This window comes from Drosophila rhopaloa, unplaced genomic scaffold (genome assembly GCF_018152115.1).
Source record: "Drosophila rhopaloa isolate 14029-0021.01 unplaced genomic scaffold, ASM1815211v1 contig_167, whole genome shotgun sequence".
Lineage (NCBI taxonomy): Eukaryota > Metazoa > Arthropoda > Insecta > Diptera > Drosophilidae > Drosophila > Drosophila rhopaloa.
This window is the reverse complement of record NW_025335047.1, coordinates 2,371,402-2,390,371: the sequence shown is the minus strand read 5'-3', so window position 1 is coordinate 2,390,371 and position 18,970 is coordinate 2,371,402. Positions and strand designations below refer to the sequence as shown.

Sequence of the window (18,970 nt, the reverse complement as noted above, 5' to 3'; positions counted from 1 at the left end):
AGTCTGCGATTTATCTAACAACAAGTATTTATATACACTATAAATTATTGGATGCACATTTCCATGCGTGCATTTCATTAAATTTAGTAAGGCTGTTGAAATAGTTTCAAGAAATTAAATGTTTGTAGGCCTTAGTGAATAGATTTGTATGGCAAAGGATAGGTAAACAAACATCATAACGAGTAAGTAACTATATCCATCTATATATCCGTGCATAGTGTAACTGAACGTTCAGTGCTCAGGTGATCAATTCCGTGATCTCTTCTGCTTACCAACTACTTCTATGAGTATTATTATGTACAAACTAAGAAAGGGTTTAGTCTAGTTCCGTCCTGGATAAGGTCCTGTAACGTTGTTCGCCTGGGAAGCGAGGGAAAGCTATGATGTCCTGCATCTCATGTAGACACGAAGTCACCAGTCTCACATGTGAAACTCCTGATCCTGGGCCAGCAGGAGCTCCCGAGCGTGGGAACTGTACTCCGCGTGCTAGCACTTCGGCAGGAAGGATTTTTTGGAGGGCAGCAGGCACAAGATGCTCAGAGCCATCACCATGTGCCAGATGGAGTGGACGATGTGGTAGTTCTGCTTGGTCTGCAGGAAAGCATAGCAGACCAGACCGGCGACCACGAGGGTGAGTCCAAAGGGCAGCCACACCGAGAGGTACCTTCGCGAGGGGAACAGCTTGCGGGACTTGGCACATCGCAGCCCCCAGCTGGTCGAGATCAGGCAGATTCCCGTGAGAGCCGGCGCCAGGAATACCCACAAGCTCTGCTTGTTCAGCTCCGTGCCAAAGGCCAGCAGGATGGCTCCGAACATGTGTAGCAGCGATACCAAATCCGGCCGGACATGGGCCATGGCCACCAGGGTCACCCAGATGCTCAGCAGGCCGCAGTAGAAGTCGCAGAACTGCAGCACCCCGATCTTCACCAGGCAGAAACTGTACTCATCCTCGCCAGCGTCGCAGGCATGATAGAAGATCGAGAAGAACATGGCGAAGAAGTAGATGACACCCTCGGTGTAGTAGCGCCTCTTGATGGCCATGTAGATGCTCGGGAAGAAGAGCAGGTTGCTCAGCGTGAGCAGCAGCGTGGCCAGCAGGATGGACATGTTGGTGGGCACCTGGGAGTCCTCCGTGCAATCCCAGCCGCGATAGCCCTTGGAGCAGACGCAAGTGGAGAAGACGAAGCCACCGGACATGTAGTGATAGCAACGCCCGAAGCGTCCACATCTCCCCGCCACACAGGGACTGGAGGATACTGAAAAGACCACCGATGTGTTGCAGTCCTCCAGCACCACGTGCTGCTCCATCGCCGCCTTGTGGTGTTCCACGAAGAGCTGCGTCATCTGCTTAGAGTTGCCGCTGCAATTGCCTTCCATAATGCACTCCTTAACCTTCAGGGTCTCGGTCTCGTTCATCGCATCCAGGCACTCCGGCGATCTTATGCAGGCGGCGTACCGGGGAACGGATGCTGCACAGCCGCAGGGGGATTGCATTTCCGCCAGCATGTCCAGGTGCTCCCTGATAAACTCCTTGACACTCTCCATGATCGACACTCGAGCAGTTCCGGATCCGTGGCAGAACAAGCCCATGGTCACATACCTGCGGAAAGTAAGTATTTTCTTTAACTGCATTGTTTCTTAATATATACACATGTACTCCGAGATATGGTTATTTCTAACGATTTCAAAGCTACGGATTTAATTTTATAAAAATTGGAGGACTGCAAAATATAGCTGCTATAGGAACGATCGAAAAATGTATTGGAAAATCGAACTACCTTTATTGTTTTCAATCATCGAAATCGGAATATAGAATATTTCATTTTTGAATAAGCTGCCAGGGTATCTAATATTCGGCTTGCCGAAATTTGCTTTTAATTTCAACCATTTTCATGTTAGTTATTATTAAGTTTCCATTGACTTGTATAAAGTAAGAGGAAATAGGGTGGGTACTTTTTCTTATAAGTATGTAGACTCACCATCGTCCACTCTCGGGAAAGGGTATGTGGACCAGGCCCATGTTCTCCGTGTGGTTAACAACAATGGAGGCCTGCTTCAGCCGCTGTCCGTAGCGGCACTTGTCCGGGTATTCCGGTTTGCCCGGCTCGCCCAGCTGCATGCACACCACAATCTGCATGCTCTGGTTGCTGGACGTGGGGATGGCGGTAACAACCTCCTCCTTGGGATCCCCGATCAGCCTCTCGGCCAGAATGCCCCCCAAATCCGGTGACTGCGTGGGTTGGCTCATCCTCAAACTCGCGCGATGTGCCTCTTTCATGGAAATAGCAAATGTTAGGGTACCGCCGATATCGGACACCTCGCCCAGGTCAAAGGCGAAGCCCGAAGGAGTCTGGGTCGTGAGATTGAGGGTTTCAGGGACCGTGCCATTGACATCCGGCCGGAGATCATAGTCGAACATAAAGAATTCGCGGTACGTTTGCCGCAGCAGCGAGTAAAAGTTCATTTGGCGGAACTTGGTTGGCTCCCAGGGATTGGGAATGGAACTGTTGGAATTGTTTACCGCACTCTTGGGTTTCTCCAACAGGCTAGCCGGCTCTTCCATATTGTATTCAATTAATAGGGAATAGGATAAGCTGTGATTTGCAGTGCTATTGTAAATCTCTGTAGGTATTTCCGATGCATCCGCCCCATTGACAAAAGTAAGCAGGGCATAATGCCATGAGTTTGGCTGCACGCCGAAAGGAATCGAGATTTCCGTGGTCTGGTTTGGCCGGATAATGGAGCCGTGACCATGATCCGTACCTCCCAGTGGGTATCCATTGGCCCGCACATGGAAGCCCACCGCCGGACAGTCGTCACACACTTGGTCGAACGTTATCCGGGCCGTAGCATCGCCTATGTCGTCTGGCACATAGAATCTGTAAATGATTTCATTGTTTGCGGTCCGTGTGCTGTTGTGGTTTTCCGTGATATTCCGAAATTGAGCAGCTCCGTTGGAATCGCCCTCAGAAATGTATTCGGATTTGACGACAACTGGGGGCTTATGTTTCTGTTGTTTGGGCGGCACTGAACGGAGGGGTCTGGATGCGTTGAGTTCTTCCTTGATATTGGTTTCGTTGGCTCCATTAAGCTTGGGAAGAAAATGGCTCGTTAGATTATCCTGGTGTTCCTGGCCATTGTTTATGATTATCGGACGGAAGCGGGACACCGACATTTCGGCAGACAAAAGTGTGTCACATGAGGCAGTGAGTCCTGAAAACCGGAATTAAATTCATAAATATGTATAGGTTTAAACACAAAACGCAACATCACCACTATCGGTATTTTTGCATATTCAAAAAGGCTTTTATCTGCAGTCTAACAAAGTCAAATTTTGCAAATATGAAAAAAATATATTTGTTGTTTTTTAGTCTGTGGTGTCAAATAAATATTTGCATATTTTAAACAGAACCAATAACGTGCAATAATTTTGTGTTTTAAAGTCTATATAGATATACTCTATAAAGCACAAGTAAGTCCAATCATATATTGGATATTTTATATATTAAAATGAAAATACCTTGTTGTTCAATGCGGTCGTTATTGGGATCTGACCAACTCACAAATGCCACTGCAAACCAGTTGCCTACGTGAGGTCCTTCTATGGTAATACGCTGTTGCTGCTCATCAGATAGAAACTGCAGGTCGTACACCTTGAATCTGAAAGAAGATTAGCTTAGTAAAATATATTTCTTATCACTTTGTCAATTTCTACTTACCTCTGATCTGTAGTGAAGAAGTTCTTGGGAAATGTTATGTTTTCTGGACTTATTACTGGGTAACTGCTCGCCTTTAGATGCAAAGTGACATCCTTGGGCTTACACTTTCGTTCTGGAAAGTAATGGAGTGTGTTATACATATATTTTGAAACATTCCCATTGATTATACTTACGAAAGGCACTTTTGGGATCCTCGAACGCTTTGAAGGTGAAGTAAGCAGTCCGAGAATCGGGTGGAACATCAAAATGTAGGATGGATACATCCTTGTAGGATGTGTATTTGAGCAGTGAGTTTGACGGCAGTCGGACAACCAGTTCCTGATCCTCTGGCAATTTCAGTTCCTCGATCGGTACGTATTTGGTGTATTCATCTGACGGATTTTGCAGTACTGGAACACTTGTATCCACAAAGAGTCGGTGGTCAATTAATAGTAGCATAAACACCACTAGAGGACTGCAGTTGGGACGATGTGTCAGTGTCTGAATCATCGTCACGCTATTCCTAAATCCAGTCCTGATAAACTCGTCTTATATACGCTATAAGTAGTTGTTAGTCCTGCAAATAAATAAGTCCAAATTACAAGAGTTAAAAACACAATATACTATATAGGTTAATTGAGTATCAATTTACAAAAGCTCACATTTGCATTGTGTATGATGTGACTATACTGCTTAAACTTTCATCTGAGTAATTTGTTTTTATTTCGCGTGCCATTTCCATGGGTGAATGGGGAGCAAGCTGGCTCAACTAGAACGCCATGGTTTCCAACCCACGAACAAACACACAGGGCAAAATGCCGGGCCTACGGATGAGCATAAATGTACATATTCCCTCACCCAAACTTTGTGGCACAAGTACAGACATAAAGGCTTTTTGTATGTTGGTGCAAGTAAATTGCACCGTTGCAAAAATGCCGAATTCCGGCCCATTTATGTGGCGCGACCAAAACCAATGTGGAGTCGTAGCTGTGCAAGTTGTCCGACAAAAAGCAAAATAAAAAACTTTTGCACTCGATGCGGTGACGCTTGGCCTGAACTGAGCATTGTTGGCTAACACCTACTATAATTTATGGCAGTCTCGTAGTCCCCAAACACTCAAGAGCATTCTGGACCAAGCGATAGACAAACCTTTAGTGTTGAAAGGGGCTTACCTTTTATTTAACACAAATTGATATCAAGCGCATAATCTACTGGTTGAATTTAGACACCAAAATATAAGAAAGTTAATCAAAGTAAATACTATCTAATGGAAGTAATGTTCTTATCGTTTGATTACTGCAATCTATACATCTAATTTTGTGAGCGAGCTCTTAATTAGCAAACGTATGAAACGCGGAGAGACACGTTGAGTTTTCTGGACGAGAGACGCGAAACAACTGACGCTTGTTGTTTTGGTTTTACTTGTAGCATTTCTGTTTAATTTACAGGGTTATCAGTTCCAATACAAATTTCATTGAAGAACTGAATACATATGTGGCAAGCTTATCAGTGATACCTGATAACCTAATGTTAGGTTAGGTTATTCCCCATATTAATCTGTGACGATGTATTAGCAATTAATTGAATACTAAAAAATTTTAATTGTGCAGCAAACCAATCACTATTACAATGAGTTTTTCAGTTTTCAACGGGTGAAAGTAATGGATGTGTATAAACAATAGAACAAACATACATACAAATATGCAATCAGCATTTCGATCGAACATTGTTCTCAATGAAAGTGAATCATTTTTCATTTGACTCTAAGCTATTTGATATTTGATACAAATTGTATCATTAATTTTAATGGCTTAAATCTCTGCTACAATATAAAATTAATAAAATCTTGATAGATACCTTCTTTTTGCATGCCACTAATTTAATTTATGTTCGATCGAGATATGACATCAAACTTTGCCGGACGGCAATAGACTGAATCACAGCTTGGCTTACCTTGTTTTCAAATTTACATTTCTCGCAAAATGCAGGTTTTGAAATGGCAGAGACTTATGAATGAGAGAGACTTAATACTTTTTTTGGTTAGCACTGGTCCGCGGGAAAATCCGCGTGACGCATTCGAGTTTACGATGCATTCGGGTAAATAAATTAGTATGCTGGCACTTAGGTAAATAAGCTGTCGCGGAAAAGCTTTGTTGACTTGTTTTGGAACTTCCTCGGCGTTGTCATTGGCGACGCTGCTACTGCAATCGACCGCTGATATTGGATAGTATAAAACAGATAGCTGCTTTGATTAATAAATGGCCCTGGGCATAAAGCTTTATTGTTACTGGGAAAATGGGGGAAATTCCAAAACAAAAGCGTGATGAGCTCGGAGCAAATGCTTAGCAACACTTGTGATTATCATTTTGATTATTTGGACTCGAAGATTTTAAACACATTTATAATTTGTTAATCGCTTATACAGTCGTTTTTTCTAATTTACAATTAAGTTTCTAATTTAATTAAAAAATAATTTTTATAAAGCCATTCACATTATTACTTACAAAAAATAAAAATGCTTATCAACAATTTTACCAATCAGTAGACTAAAGTGCTTACAAACAAAGCAAATGTTTAGACATAATCATTGCATTAAATGAAAAAGCCATAATAATGAACTTAACTACAAAAACTTATCAATGAGTCCTATTTGTTTACAAGACCAGACTAAACTAGCACTTACTACTGATAATTCAATTAATCTGGCGATCCACAAACATAATTCTTTGGGAGAGGATTTAGTTGAGAGAGAGAAAGAGAGGGATTGTAATGAAATACGATCCACAAGAGAGCAAGTTCAAGTTCGTTTCTTGCGGCTCCTAAACAAGTTTTTCGTTTTTGAGAGGCAGAGAGCGGATATTCCATTTCGGGGGATCGTACGGGGAGCAGTCTGTGGGTCTGAACTGGGCGATCTATAGATTCAGTTGTCAGTGCGCCGAGTGGTTAAACGCAACGGTCGATCAAGTCCCGCTCTGGGATCGCCCCATACGCAATCCGTGAAAGTTTGTGGATACCAGTTTCAGTGGCTTTGTGAACAATCTATATACATATGTGAAATTCAGCGAAAAAATCCACCCTAAAATAAAAGTAATAATAGCTCGTAATGAAAATCAAATCTTTGTGCGAAGAGGTGACTCACTGTTACTAGAAGCGTGTGAAATTTGTCATTAGCATATTAGAGTGGCCTCTTTCGCTGGCAAAAACTAATATTTATATAATTCAGTTGTTAACTCGAGTCTCATGGCCTTTTCACACAGTGCAAACACACCTAAAACTGCAGTTTTCTTTAGTGTTGAAGCTTTTTTATAAATTATTTAAATACACAAAAGACGGGACAAAGCTAAGCATTCCCATTTTCTCTCTCTTTCACCCCAATCCGTCTGTCTCTTTTCGTGCGATATTAAACTATGCGAGAGTGTACATATACAGTTGCGGTCAAATTAATAATAATAGTTGTATATTTACTTTGGATCATTCTTTTTGTATTTTAGTAGCTTAAGAAAATATTTTGAATATAAATATAATTGAGTTTGAGGCCTATAAATGTTTATAATATCTGAATCATATACTTTTAAAAAATACATGACTCAGTTTATGAAATTATAATTCGCTTTTAAAAAGGGATAAAAAGTACCATCATTGTGACCGCAGCTGTACATATATTGGGGCTCGGTTGCCCAGTTTGTTTTGCTATTGCGCCATGCACCCGATGCCGTATACGTCAAAAAGAGAAATCGCCGACCCGCTTCATGACGCGCAGCGTCTTAAGTTATATTTTCTTTTAGTTGAGCGTGATGTGTGCCCTTCACTCACATATTTCCACAATCATATCCTGGTTCATTGCAGCCAGTTGGAAATGAAAGATTTCCGGGATGAAACATCTGACAGCACTAGTGTCTCCCCATTATTTAATTTAATAAAGCACATTCCTACGCTGGAATCTGCAGGATCCGGACAACGCCAACTCCCACGCATATGTTATTCGATTTTATTTTACCACAGTGCGCAGCCATTTTTAATTAAAATTTCATCACCTTGTCTCAGTCCTCGGACATCTGGCAGGCTGCCGCTTAGGCGGTTGATTGCGCAATGGTTTATCACCATCACAACCACGAAAGTCGGATAATACACTGCAGAAAACAATTAATTGGATGGCGGAGGAGAAGCCTGCTGTTGACCATTATTGTGGTCACAGCCACGCTGGCTTCCATGAGTTCACAAGCGGGTAAGATAAACAAAATGATTGATTTCTTTCCTTTCAATTATTAAAACTTGTATACTAAATGTGATACCTTATTTAGCAAATTGCCCAGAACCTAATATTATAATTATGATGCACATAAGCATTTACTTAAATTGACAAGAAATAAAAAAATAATAAGTACAAAGTACTAATTAATAATAAGCCCTTCAGTTTGGCTATCTTGATTGGCTCTTAAAAGATTATTCAGGAAATTGCATTAGATAAATATCAGGGTACCAGGTCAATAGTCTCCGTCTGTTTTGATGACAAAACACGTTAATAACCACAACACCGATGCGTAATTGGTACCCAAAACAATGCGAATCGCTCTTGAAGTCCCACAATGGTCCATTTGTCCCCGTGGGCGAGAAAAACAAATGAATCCGAGCTCCAGTACATTCAGCCTTGACCGTGAATGTTTCCCCAGCTCGGTGGCTGCTATTTATACGAAGGCGTTTAATTCCCGGTGTTTGAACTCTTAATTCGACTAATGGCCAGGAAATAGATTGAATAGATTTTTTGTTCAATCAAAATAAATCGCAAATATAATTTTTGGTGTCAAAAATTTCTTTCTGTTATCTGAACATATTTGTCTTTCTGTAGTGAGCATTAAGTGTGAATAATTGATAAATGAAATCGAATGTTTGCAACGCAATTAAAAAGATGACTCCGACCTTATAAGGTATATATTCTTAATCAGCATCGTCTGTCCGTTTCAACGCAAAAAAAAGAAAAATAATTAATTTTATGAAAATTTAACGACCAGATAAAAAACGATAACGAAAGATAAAAAAATGTATCAGAAAATGGACAAACCTTCTCTGTTTTTATCCATAAAATCAAAATTTCATTTTTTCATTTTCATTTTTACAAGCTGCAGGTATAAAAACATCGGCTTGCCGAAATTTGCTTCCGTTTTTTGTTTTTCAATAAATTAGCAAATAAATAAATACATTTTTCTGTGGAAAATGTATAAGGATACATTTCTCCCACAACTGAGCATTTTAAATGAAAATAATTTACAAAGCTCTTTATTAATATCGCTGTCGAGCTGAAACTCACGCACATGTCTCATCAGCATATTGTGCAATATTTAAGTGAAACGGAACACTTCTGCGAGCATCGTAAATATGGGAGTCGTGTATGTCTGGATGGGCTTTGCGCGGACAAAGTTAAATCCGCCCGGGAGCGTGTTCCAAGACCTCAGACCTGTTTGGCCACGCAATCCGCGGAGCAAAAACATTCTGCTCACTTAAGCCGCGCCGTCAGACACGCTCTTGGCCAAAAAAAAAAGCTACCCTGACTCTCCTTTAGCCGTTCCCCACACAGCTATACAGCCACAAAGCCATATATCACGTATACGTATTCGTTACATGTGTGCTGTGCACATTTGTATCTGAAGGTCGAGCGCCAGAAGAAGAGATACAAGTGCCAACAACCTAACCGGTTATCACGTCACGTCGCTTAGGTCCATTGAATGATGCTTATGCTTGACTTGTGGGGCGCAAAGAAATCATCTGAATATGCGAATATTTCACGGACATTCTCTGTGGACAATGAACCGATTGATATTTGCTAGAAAAACTGTTTTTCCCCGATGTTGCAATCTGGCCTTTTCCCAAATTGTATCTTTTGTGTGCGTTTTTGGCACTCGTTCAAAGCGGCTCCCAAGTGGGAGACATCCGGGTCAATAGTTGGCACTCGGAATATCTGAATGAACTTGGCTGCCAACTGTTGGGCCATAGTAATGCCAGCAAAGTCGTTGGCTTAACCAATTAATCGCTATGTCGTCATGGGATTGTTTACTGTAGCCCGGATTTAATAAGTGGTTGCTCTGAGAATACAAAACAAGTTAGTCTCTTTACACACACACGAGGCATTTTTAAATGATATCACGTTTTCATTTTGTGTTTATTGGGAAAAAATAACAGTGAAATAAATAATAATAAACATTAGGGAGCAATTTAAAAACCTCAAGTTTAGTTGCCTCAACTTGTTACTTTATGTAAGCAATTATATATAAGCGATTCCAAAGAAATGGCAATGATGTAACTTATACCCTGGTAAAATAATATCGTGACAATTTAGCTAGGGAAAATCAAATGAATTATTATTTTGACCTTATTATGTAAAAATGTTTAACTCAGATAAAACAATCTCTGTTTAAAGTATGTTATCTCTTAAGTATTTTCTTATTATTGTGGACTTTAAAAATTATGCATTGTAACCTGTATCAAGAGATATATTATTTTGTGTTTTCAACAAATTACCCATGGAAAATAAAATGTTTTGAAAACCGGTATTTAAGCATCAGAGCATCTCTGATATGTACGATAACCTGTTGCCAATGAACGTGTTATAAAACTGCATTTTAAACAATTAATATTTAATTTATGTATATGCACTTGCAGTCGCGGCCCACGATCAAAATGCACCTCCGATTCTGGTTGTTCACCAGCGCAACTGGCGTATTTCGGAGGCTGAGAAAGTCGGCCAGATAATAGATCGAGTGCAGGCGGAGGACCCCGATGGCGATGATCTAATTTTTGGAATAGAGCCAAGATTTAGTGGCAATGGAGCAGGGCCACCCGATAAAATCCCCTTTACAATTGATCGGGAAACGGGAGTTGTGACTCTCAACGAAAGTTTGGCGGGAAGAGTAAGTAAAATAAATATATATGTCATTTTATGTAGTTTTCATCACAACGTTTTCCTTGTTTTCCAGGCCGGTGAGAATTTTCTCATCTATATAACTGTCACGGACGGATCGTACACGGCGAAAACCGAGGTATTCATCAATATCTTGGGCGAGCGTGAGAACAGTTCCGGCTATCGACCGCAGACATCAATTTCGAACGTGGTGCACAATATATCGCAATTCCTGCCCCGTTTCGACCAGCTGCCCGGTGTTCAGTCCATCCGGAATGGATTGCCGAACAGCCGGCCGGGCGGTGGGCTGTATCCACCGGTGCCCCAGAACAATATATTCGGACCGCCTTCGTTTGGCAACTTTTACCCGCCACCTCCACCGAATTTCCCCGCTCAAAAACCCGTGGAAAGTGGCGAGGAGGCAGACGATGAGGTGACAGCCACAACAACCGCCAGGCCGAGCTCCACCACGCCGAAGAGTCGCACCAAACTAACGCCGATAACTGCCAATAATTCGACGAGGGGCGAGCAAAGCCCCACGGAGACGACGACACCGGCGAGTGGCAACCAGAACAACACCAGCCCCCTCTACGTTTTCTCCCTGAAGTCCGGCACCATTCCGATTGTGGTCGCCGTTGGCGGGTTTTTTGCCGCCATCGCTGTTCTTCTGGCGTGCCTCTGCCGCCGGCGGCTTTCCGCCATCAGCAGGACCCTCAAGACGTCCAAGGAGAAGGAGGAGCTGGCTAAGAAGTCCAATCCGGGCCAGCTGAGCAGCACGCTGACCGACGACAGCCGCAACTCGATGGTCATGCAGCAGTGGCAGGGACCCGTGGCCTTCGCCAATCGCTATGTTCCCTGGGAGCGGGATCAGCAGCAGGGCATTGTAAGTGGAGTTGCGCTAATTTTAAGGGTCACCTCTTTGGAAACTAATCCCCAGGTGGTTTTCGTAAAAACCTCTCGTATTACGAGACTAGAGTTCTTTAGGGTGGCTTACAATCTCTTTCATTTTGAGATTAGAAAACAAATTTTATTCAAAACACCAAAGTTATAAACATTTTAAATGAAATGTGTTTGACTACTTCATTCATTAAAAAGTAAAATGAAGAAGATAAATATGAGAACGTTTTTGATTTAAAATTTAATCAAAATAAGTGCAATCTAATATAATCTAAAATTGCCTTAAAAACGTTTGTCTAGCTCAGGTATTTTTAAAAGTTCCTCATGTCATATATAACATTACTATTATTGCATCCTAAATTTGAATTATTTTCTTTATACACTTTATTTATCATATTAAACCAACTTTACGACTAGAGAGCTAAAAGAAAAAGAAAAATTTAAGAATTTTGTTATTGGTAAAAAATCATTTTTAAAGTTTATGACTTTCATGAAATATTCGAAAGTGAATGAATAAAATCAATAGAGTTTTCAGTTGGCGAGTCCAGCAATAAGAGCCATTGCATCCTTATCGCGATTTCATACTTCCTGACATACACAGAAGGTCCTTTTGAAATGATTGCATAAAATTAGTGGGCGAAGCACAAAAGCTTATGCAAATATCGATCGATATTCCCCGGGGAGCGATTGGGGCTTAGGGCCCGGAGTCCTTAATCGACAGCTACTCGAGCACAGATTCGAACCTCAGTTGGCTCACTCAACGCCTCTAGAGCGGTGTTCGTCCTGCTTCCCTTCGTCCTTTCGTCCTGTCACCCACAGTGGCCTCAGCGGCAGTGTAATTGACAGGAAAAAGTAGCTCAATGCAGCTGCATGTTGGCTTAGAGCCTGTCTGCCGGGAATGTCCTTTCATTCGATTCCCATTTATTGACAGCGGATGCCAAACTTCAGCAGGCTCCTGCGTCACCATCGTAACCAAAATTTAGCATTCTCTGGTGCTGACAGGAGGGTTTATTTAGAATTCAGAGTGTCATTTAATGTTATGACAATGCATGTTATGTATTAAATAAATTAATAATTTATTGGAGGTCATCAGGTGGAGAACGGTTTTTGATAACTTATGGCCTGTTACTCCAATGCTTAACACTTAGTTATAAGGAGGAAAGAAAGTGATACTTTTAAAACTGAGTGGCAATAGGGGTATAAAGCCCATCACTCGTATGTCAATCCAATATTATCCTAGATTTCATGCCGTCACCGTGACGACATAATGACAGGCAGAAAAAGATCACGGCTAATCAATACTTTTTATCTTGTATTTCTGAAATGAAACCTGTGCCCGTCACAAATATCAACATCGACTGCATTTCCGCTCCCATTGACGTGGCCAACTCTCATCGACATGGACGTTAACTTGCGCCGGACTTTAACAATGCTGTCGCTCAAAGGCAACGTCCCAGTTATCAACAGCCATCGGAGAGTCCTCCGCAGGAGTGGCCAGTCCTGGGACAGGTGAGCCGGGATCCAACTTGGGACCTGGCTGTGTGGCAGGTGGAGCAGGAAGTTCCGGCGCAGCGGAAAGTGGTTTTGCCGGAGAGGCCAACTGCGACCGATGGGAGTTCCCCAGGTACCGATTGAAGTTCTTCAATATTTTGGGCGAAGGAGCCTTCGGACAAGTTTGGCGCTGCGAGGCCACAAACATAAATGGTAAGTTTTGTATCACAAAAACTTGGTAATTAAGTGAGCGGGCTACTCATAAAAATATCTCTGTTAAGATAAATACGAATTTGCCATAGAAACATGCATTATATTGCAATACTTTATACTCTTACGGTTAGACTAAGCTCATTAATAATTAATTGACAATCGATTTTTATTAGTATACCATCCATGATAAAGAATAAAGTAAGGACTACTATAATAGTGTCTCTACACATTCTATTATATATTTGCTGTGATTACAAATGATGTTCCAAAATGTTTTTAAGGCTGTTATTCTTCGTTAGGCAAAGTAAAAAGACTTAAATTTTTTCAAATTCTACAATTTCAAAGGAGTAATTTCATCAATTCGGCTATGATGGCGAAAGGAATTTAAAATGGAGCAGATTGGGCATTCAATCAGCGGAGTTTCACAAAGCTAGTGGCTCATGCAATCCGCCAGTTGTTGCCCCATATTCAAGTACTCAGGTGCTGCAAAATTGTGCATGCACGGGGGCATCTCCCACCCACTCGATATACCACATTCCAGTGCTCCACACTGAGCCCTTTTTTATGAGCACGTAAAATGGACATACAAAACGAAATGCAAGTGATTTCTGGATTTATGTAAAGGCACGAAAATAGCCCTGGTCTCTAGTGAATTGAAAACTATGAATATGTGCAGAGCAACGACGAGTGCCTAAACTTTGTACCTCTTTAACATTTTAATTAGAAATCTTTAAAGACTTCTGCTGCCTGTACTAAAATTAATTTTTATTATTATTATTTTTACAGGCACTGAAGGCATTACAACGGTGGCTGTGAAGACCCTTAAGGAAAGCGCCACCGAAGTGGATCGAAAGGACCTGCTATCCGAATTGGAGGTAAGTGGAATCCGAAATCGCACACTTCTTGTGAATTAGCATTTACAATTTTTTAAGTCATCCGTAAAGAGTATGCAAAATACCGACAAAATCGTTACATCCAAAGTTGGACCAAGTGACGACTTGCTAAGCGCAATTTCTCAGCTGCCTTTTCCTCTGTCACTTTTCATTCAATTGGTTACCATTCACGTCCAAAACCTCCTGGCTGTCTCGCTAACTCGACGACTGAAAACTGAAAAGTGGAAAGTGGGTACTGGGAAACTGGGAACTTGGTACTGAGAGGGCTGCTGGGCAAATCTTGTGAGTTTGTTTTTCTGGTTAGATGAAAAAGTTTTGTAAATTGAAAATTAACGATGCTGAAAAGTTTTGAAAGAATTTCTCTTCTACGCTTTGAGACTGCCCTTCGCTGGCAGCATTTTCCCCTTGAGTTTGGATTTAATGTTTGCCTTTTTAATGAAAACGTAAAGGAGTCTACTTATGTGTCTCCCCCAAATGTTTGAGTACCTCCAGTGAGTTTACAACTTCAGCTGTATTTGGGAAAACTCAAAAAAGTCTCTTCCATCTGTAATAATTTTCCCTAAGTGGCTAAGTTCAATCCACCTGATTTTAGACTTGATTTCTTGACCATTCTCCGTGTTAAAACATCTCCGCCTTCATTGTCAAAAACTGCCCTATTACAGAGTTTTCTAATTTAAAGTTTGCATTTGCCCGGCTTCTCATTTATTCTCCCGTCATTAACTTTATAATATTTTCTGTTTACTAATTAGCTTTGTTTTCTGCACCTCAAACTTCAATGGGCACTGTAATCTAATTAAGGGAAAAGCTTTTTCCGGAATTAAATTTAAAGGGAACTATCTGAAATGCAATTTGAGCATTTCGTTTATTGTCACGATGTAGGTTAAATGCCAATTCCAATATGGCCCGGTCTTATTGCATATTTATGTTCGCAAAAATACTGCGACAAAATTATTAATTTATGCCCTTATAAGTATCCCGGTGTCAGACGTGCATATTTAATGAGCTGAATCCTTGCAAGCTTACATATGCGAACTCCGAAAAATCCAGTCACTGGCTTTAAACATACATTTCAGGGCTCAAAAGTGGAGTTGTGTAAATCAAATTGCCCGTAATCAGTGGGCTAAAAATATTTTCATTCCGTGGCGGATCAATTTATGGTCCTTTAATGTCCTCAACACTTCCAGCCATTTGCATACTGGCGGGGGGCAATCAAAGGAGTGTGTTGTCATGACAATCGAAGTGACAACGTATTTATTTGGCACAAGGACACTGGCCCTCTGGTAAAGAGCCATTTGGATTTCACAAGCAGCAAGTCTCCCCCCCGAAAGTAATTCCGTAATGTTAGTGACACAAGAGCTAGGACCATTTTGCGTATCGATTAGCATTTACATACTATATACCCAGGGTGCATTATTACCTATGCCTTTGCCGGGGTAGAAAAGTCGATGGCTAGCTAATGAGTTCAGCATTTGGGGGCACTAAGAAGCATTTATTCAAAGCACACACACACACAACACATCTCGTGGGCAGAAACTCTTTTTGACAGCAGTTGCGGCCTGTAAACACGAATCTCCCGCAGCCTTGCAAAAATACGAGAAAAAACGCCTCCGCAGGATATATACAATTTCCGAACCGCACACACCGACGCCTTGAAACAAACTGATTCCTGTTGCTGCTCCTGCCACCAAAAAAAAAAAAGAAGCACAACTGACTGACAAACCGCAGCATCCTCTCGCCTGGAGGACAACCGTAGTGGATCTCTCTGAATCCCCCATCTCTCGACCTGCGCACTGGCTTTTTCGGAGTTCGAGACCTATTCTGGCCTAACCTTGCCCCCTGCAATCTGACTCTGACTTTGACTACGAACTATGGACCACCGACCACCGACTATGAAAAGGAATCTGAACGGAATCCAAGGAGCCACTCTAGGGTTGCCGTCACTCAGAAGGCGCTGGGTTGTCGTGTGGGTCGCGTCCTTCATCATTAAAGTCGCATTTGGTCCTGCTGCAGGCTGCGGCGGCAAACACACCGGCAAACGTTGTGCGCCGGCAGTATATCATGTTCTGCGGATTACCCCAGAAACGAGAATAATTGCACTTTAATTTTGGAACAATGAAAAATTATGAATGGCCCTCGGGCTGGGTTTCAGTCTCATTCCTCATTCCTCAAGCGGCATTTGCGCATTTTGCCATTGTGAAGGCGTTCGAGACCTGCAAAATTACCAGGCTCTGTTGCTTTCCCAGAAATGGCCCAAGTTTCTCAAACTTTGGATTTAGACTGGGGTGAGAGAACTTTGGGAAGGACTAAGTTATTAACTGAAATTAATTGCGGTCACTTTTGAAAATCAGATGGTCCAATAAATATTAGACGATTACCTTAAGATACAAATTGACAGAGTAGAAAATTCTCTTTACGCTTAAGCAATCAAAAATTATTGTTTTTAGATTAAAAACACCATTTCACTTGTAATTAAATAGTTAATAACTTATTAAGCAAATAACTTTTTTTTTGCCTGCAGGTAATGAAATCCCTGGAACCACACATCAATGTTGTTCACTTGTTGGGCTGCTGCACAGATAAAGATCCGACATTTGTAATTCTTGAGTACGTAAATCGTGGAAAGTTGCAAACGTACTTACGCAGCTCACGTGCCGAAAGGTAGGCTACATAATATTAAGCTTAACACAAAGAAAGTTTACTAGGATATATTATGTTTGCAGACACTATGGAAACACGCACGGAAAATCAAATATCCTTACTTCCTGCGATTTGACTTCTTTTATGTATCAAGTGGCTAAGGGCATGGACTACCTAACATCGCGAGGGGTAAGTTAATACATAGATAATACTCAGAAGTAGGCGATAAAACTCAAGTTGATACGAACAACTTTAAGGGAAGATATTTAGATATTAATTTCAATGTTCTTGCTTGGTGAAAACCTCATTACGTTACCTATATTTTAGATTATTCACCGGGACTTGGCTGCTCGTAATATTCTTATAACCGACGATCACACATGCAAAGTGGCGGACTTTGGCTTTGCACGAGACGTAATCACATCGAAAATTTATGAAAGGAAAAGCGAGGGCAAGCTGCCAATACGGTAGGCTTTCATCAAAATAAAGTGATAATATATGAAGTCTAAGGAATTTTTTAATTTTACAGATGGATGGCTACTGAGTCACTTTACGACAATATATTCTCCGTAAAATCAGATATCTGGAGCTTTGGCATACTGATGTGGGAAATCGTGACGCTGGGATCGACGCCTTATCCAGGAATAGCCGCAGCTGATGTTATGCGGAAGGTTAGTATAATTTGGATAGTTTTTAATTGAATAAATAAATTTATTGCACTTTTTAATAGGTACGGGATGGCTATCGGTTAGAGAAACCAGAGCACTGTCGTCGCGAGCTCTACAATATTATGTATTATTGCTGGTCGCACGATCCCCAAGAGCGTCCTCTTTTCGCGGAAATAATTCAGATGCTCGACAAGCTGTTACATACTGAAATGGATTACATTGAACTGGAGCGGTTTCCCGATCACAATTATTACAATATCGTTAGTCTTAGTGATGAGAAGTTGTGAGATAGTCCCTTATGCACTGAACCTGAACCCTAAGAGCTTTATTACCTCCAAAAGACTGTGGGATATCTCCTTCCAGTCTAGGCTCAGTAGGAGAATATTCTGCGAGCTATTCACGGGTTAATTCCCCAAACAGAGAGAAAGGTACACTGCCATTATGAATTAGGCTCAGAAAAAGAGTTAAACAAACTGCATCCTGGAAAAAAGATAAGATGTTCGAGCCTCTTATATACTGAACTCAACTTCTCCGTTGGCAAGAATTGTAATTCCTCTTTAATTGTAAGACAATTGCGATTGTGTGTATGTTAGTGTTCACGTTTTATTTATTTGATATGTATTATGTATTTTAATTTATCAACCGTGTATAGAGTTATGAATATAAATTATATTATTGTTAATTTGAAAATAAACTTAAAATATACACCTAAATTCTGCTTGGAACTCTCAACTTTTCTTTGTGTACTTTAATGCTTAAACATAGCTCAAACTTAATCCCTTTGACCCATTGTTATTTACGTTAACTGTGATAGAAGGCTGTGACAGACTTATTGCCATAGCAAACTTTGCAGCTTCGGCAAACAGAGTACGTGCATAAATGATGCCACTGGCGTCAAAAGCTTGTGAGGCTGATACCTAAAAGACTAACTACGTGATGTGCATCCTAAAATGTTGCATACTGGTATTAAATATATCGATTCCTGCACACTGCAGCAACGAACTAGTTTGTTCAACTGGAAATTTGTATTTATTTTTAAAGATACTTAGTTCTTAACCCCATTTCTCAAGATCTCCTTATATAAAGTTACTTTAATTCAGATATAATGCAACAAGTGGGCTGTGTAGTAAAATCAGATTTAAGGGGCTGCAAATAGTTGGCAGTTAAGCCTGAGGATTTAGAGGCTCTACGAAATTGACTTGGAAGCTACGTAGACTGGGATTAGCAACAAGTAATACTATCCAATGAAATTTGTATTTATTACCGACTAAGAACAGCAACAGACTAATTGTGGGTTCAAATGAGCTCGGCTTTTATATCTTCTAGGGATGCCTGGTACAACAGGGCGCATGAGTGCGCTCTTGTGAAGCACGTGTTTATGTTGTTGGGACCAGATATAAGCCATTGTGGAGACATATGTCCGCTTATTATAGAAATATTTGTTGTCATGCGGCAAGTGAGAGAAGAAAGTTAAGCGAGAGCACAGAACAAAAGAATCAGCTGTTTTATATAATCATAAACCAATAATACTATAGTCTTTGACTGGAAAATGGTATTAAATTAAAAATTATTACCTTAGAA

General features: G+C 41.0%; 2 protein-coding genes across 3 annotated transcripts; one reads left to right on the top strand and one right to left on the bottom strand.

Moving 5' to 3' along the window:
- Positions 1–84: 84 nt before the first annotated feature.
- LOC108045658 lies at positions 85–15,722 on the bottom strand. Of its 2 annotated transcripts, none has more exons than XM_017125045.2 (6): positions 15,502–15,722; positions 3,893–4,275; positions 3,720–3,831; positions 3,521–3,660; positions 1,980–3,213; positions 85–1,600 (listed from the first exon to the last, which is right to left on the bottom strand). In XM_017125045.2, exons 2-6 carry the CDS (start codon positions 4,206–4,208, stop codon positions 487–489), a joined length of 2,916 nt encoding a protein of 971 aa, XP_016980534.1. In that variant the 5' UTR covers positions 4,209–4,275; positions 15,502–15,722; the 3' UTR covers positions 85–486. The 2 variants fall into 2 exon arrangements, with proteins under 2 accessions (XP_016980534.1, XP_016980533.1); XM_017125044.2 differs by lacking the exon at positions 15,502–15,722 and adding an exon at positions 4,871–5,115.
- On the top strand, positions 6,587–18,121 carry LOC108045659 (tyrosine kinase receptor Cad96Ca). Its single transcript, XM_017125046.2, has 11 exons — positions 6,587–6,785; positions 7,743–7,923; positions 10,353–10,600; positions 10,667–11,473; positions 12,933–13,191; positions 13,978–14,066; positions 16,603–16,742; positions 16,805–16,910; positions 17,049–17,188; positions 17,251–17,392; positions 17,452–18,121. The coding sequence occupies exons 2-11, from the start codon at positions 7,788–7,790 to the stop codon at positions 17,674–17,676; spliced, it is 2,292 nt and encodes a 763-aa protein (XP_016980535.1). The 5' UTR covers positions 6,587–6,785; positions 7,743–7,787; the 3' UTR covers positions 17,677–18,121.
- Positions 18,122–18,970: the final 849 nt, after the last annotated feature.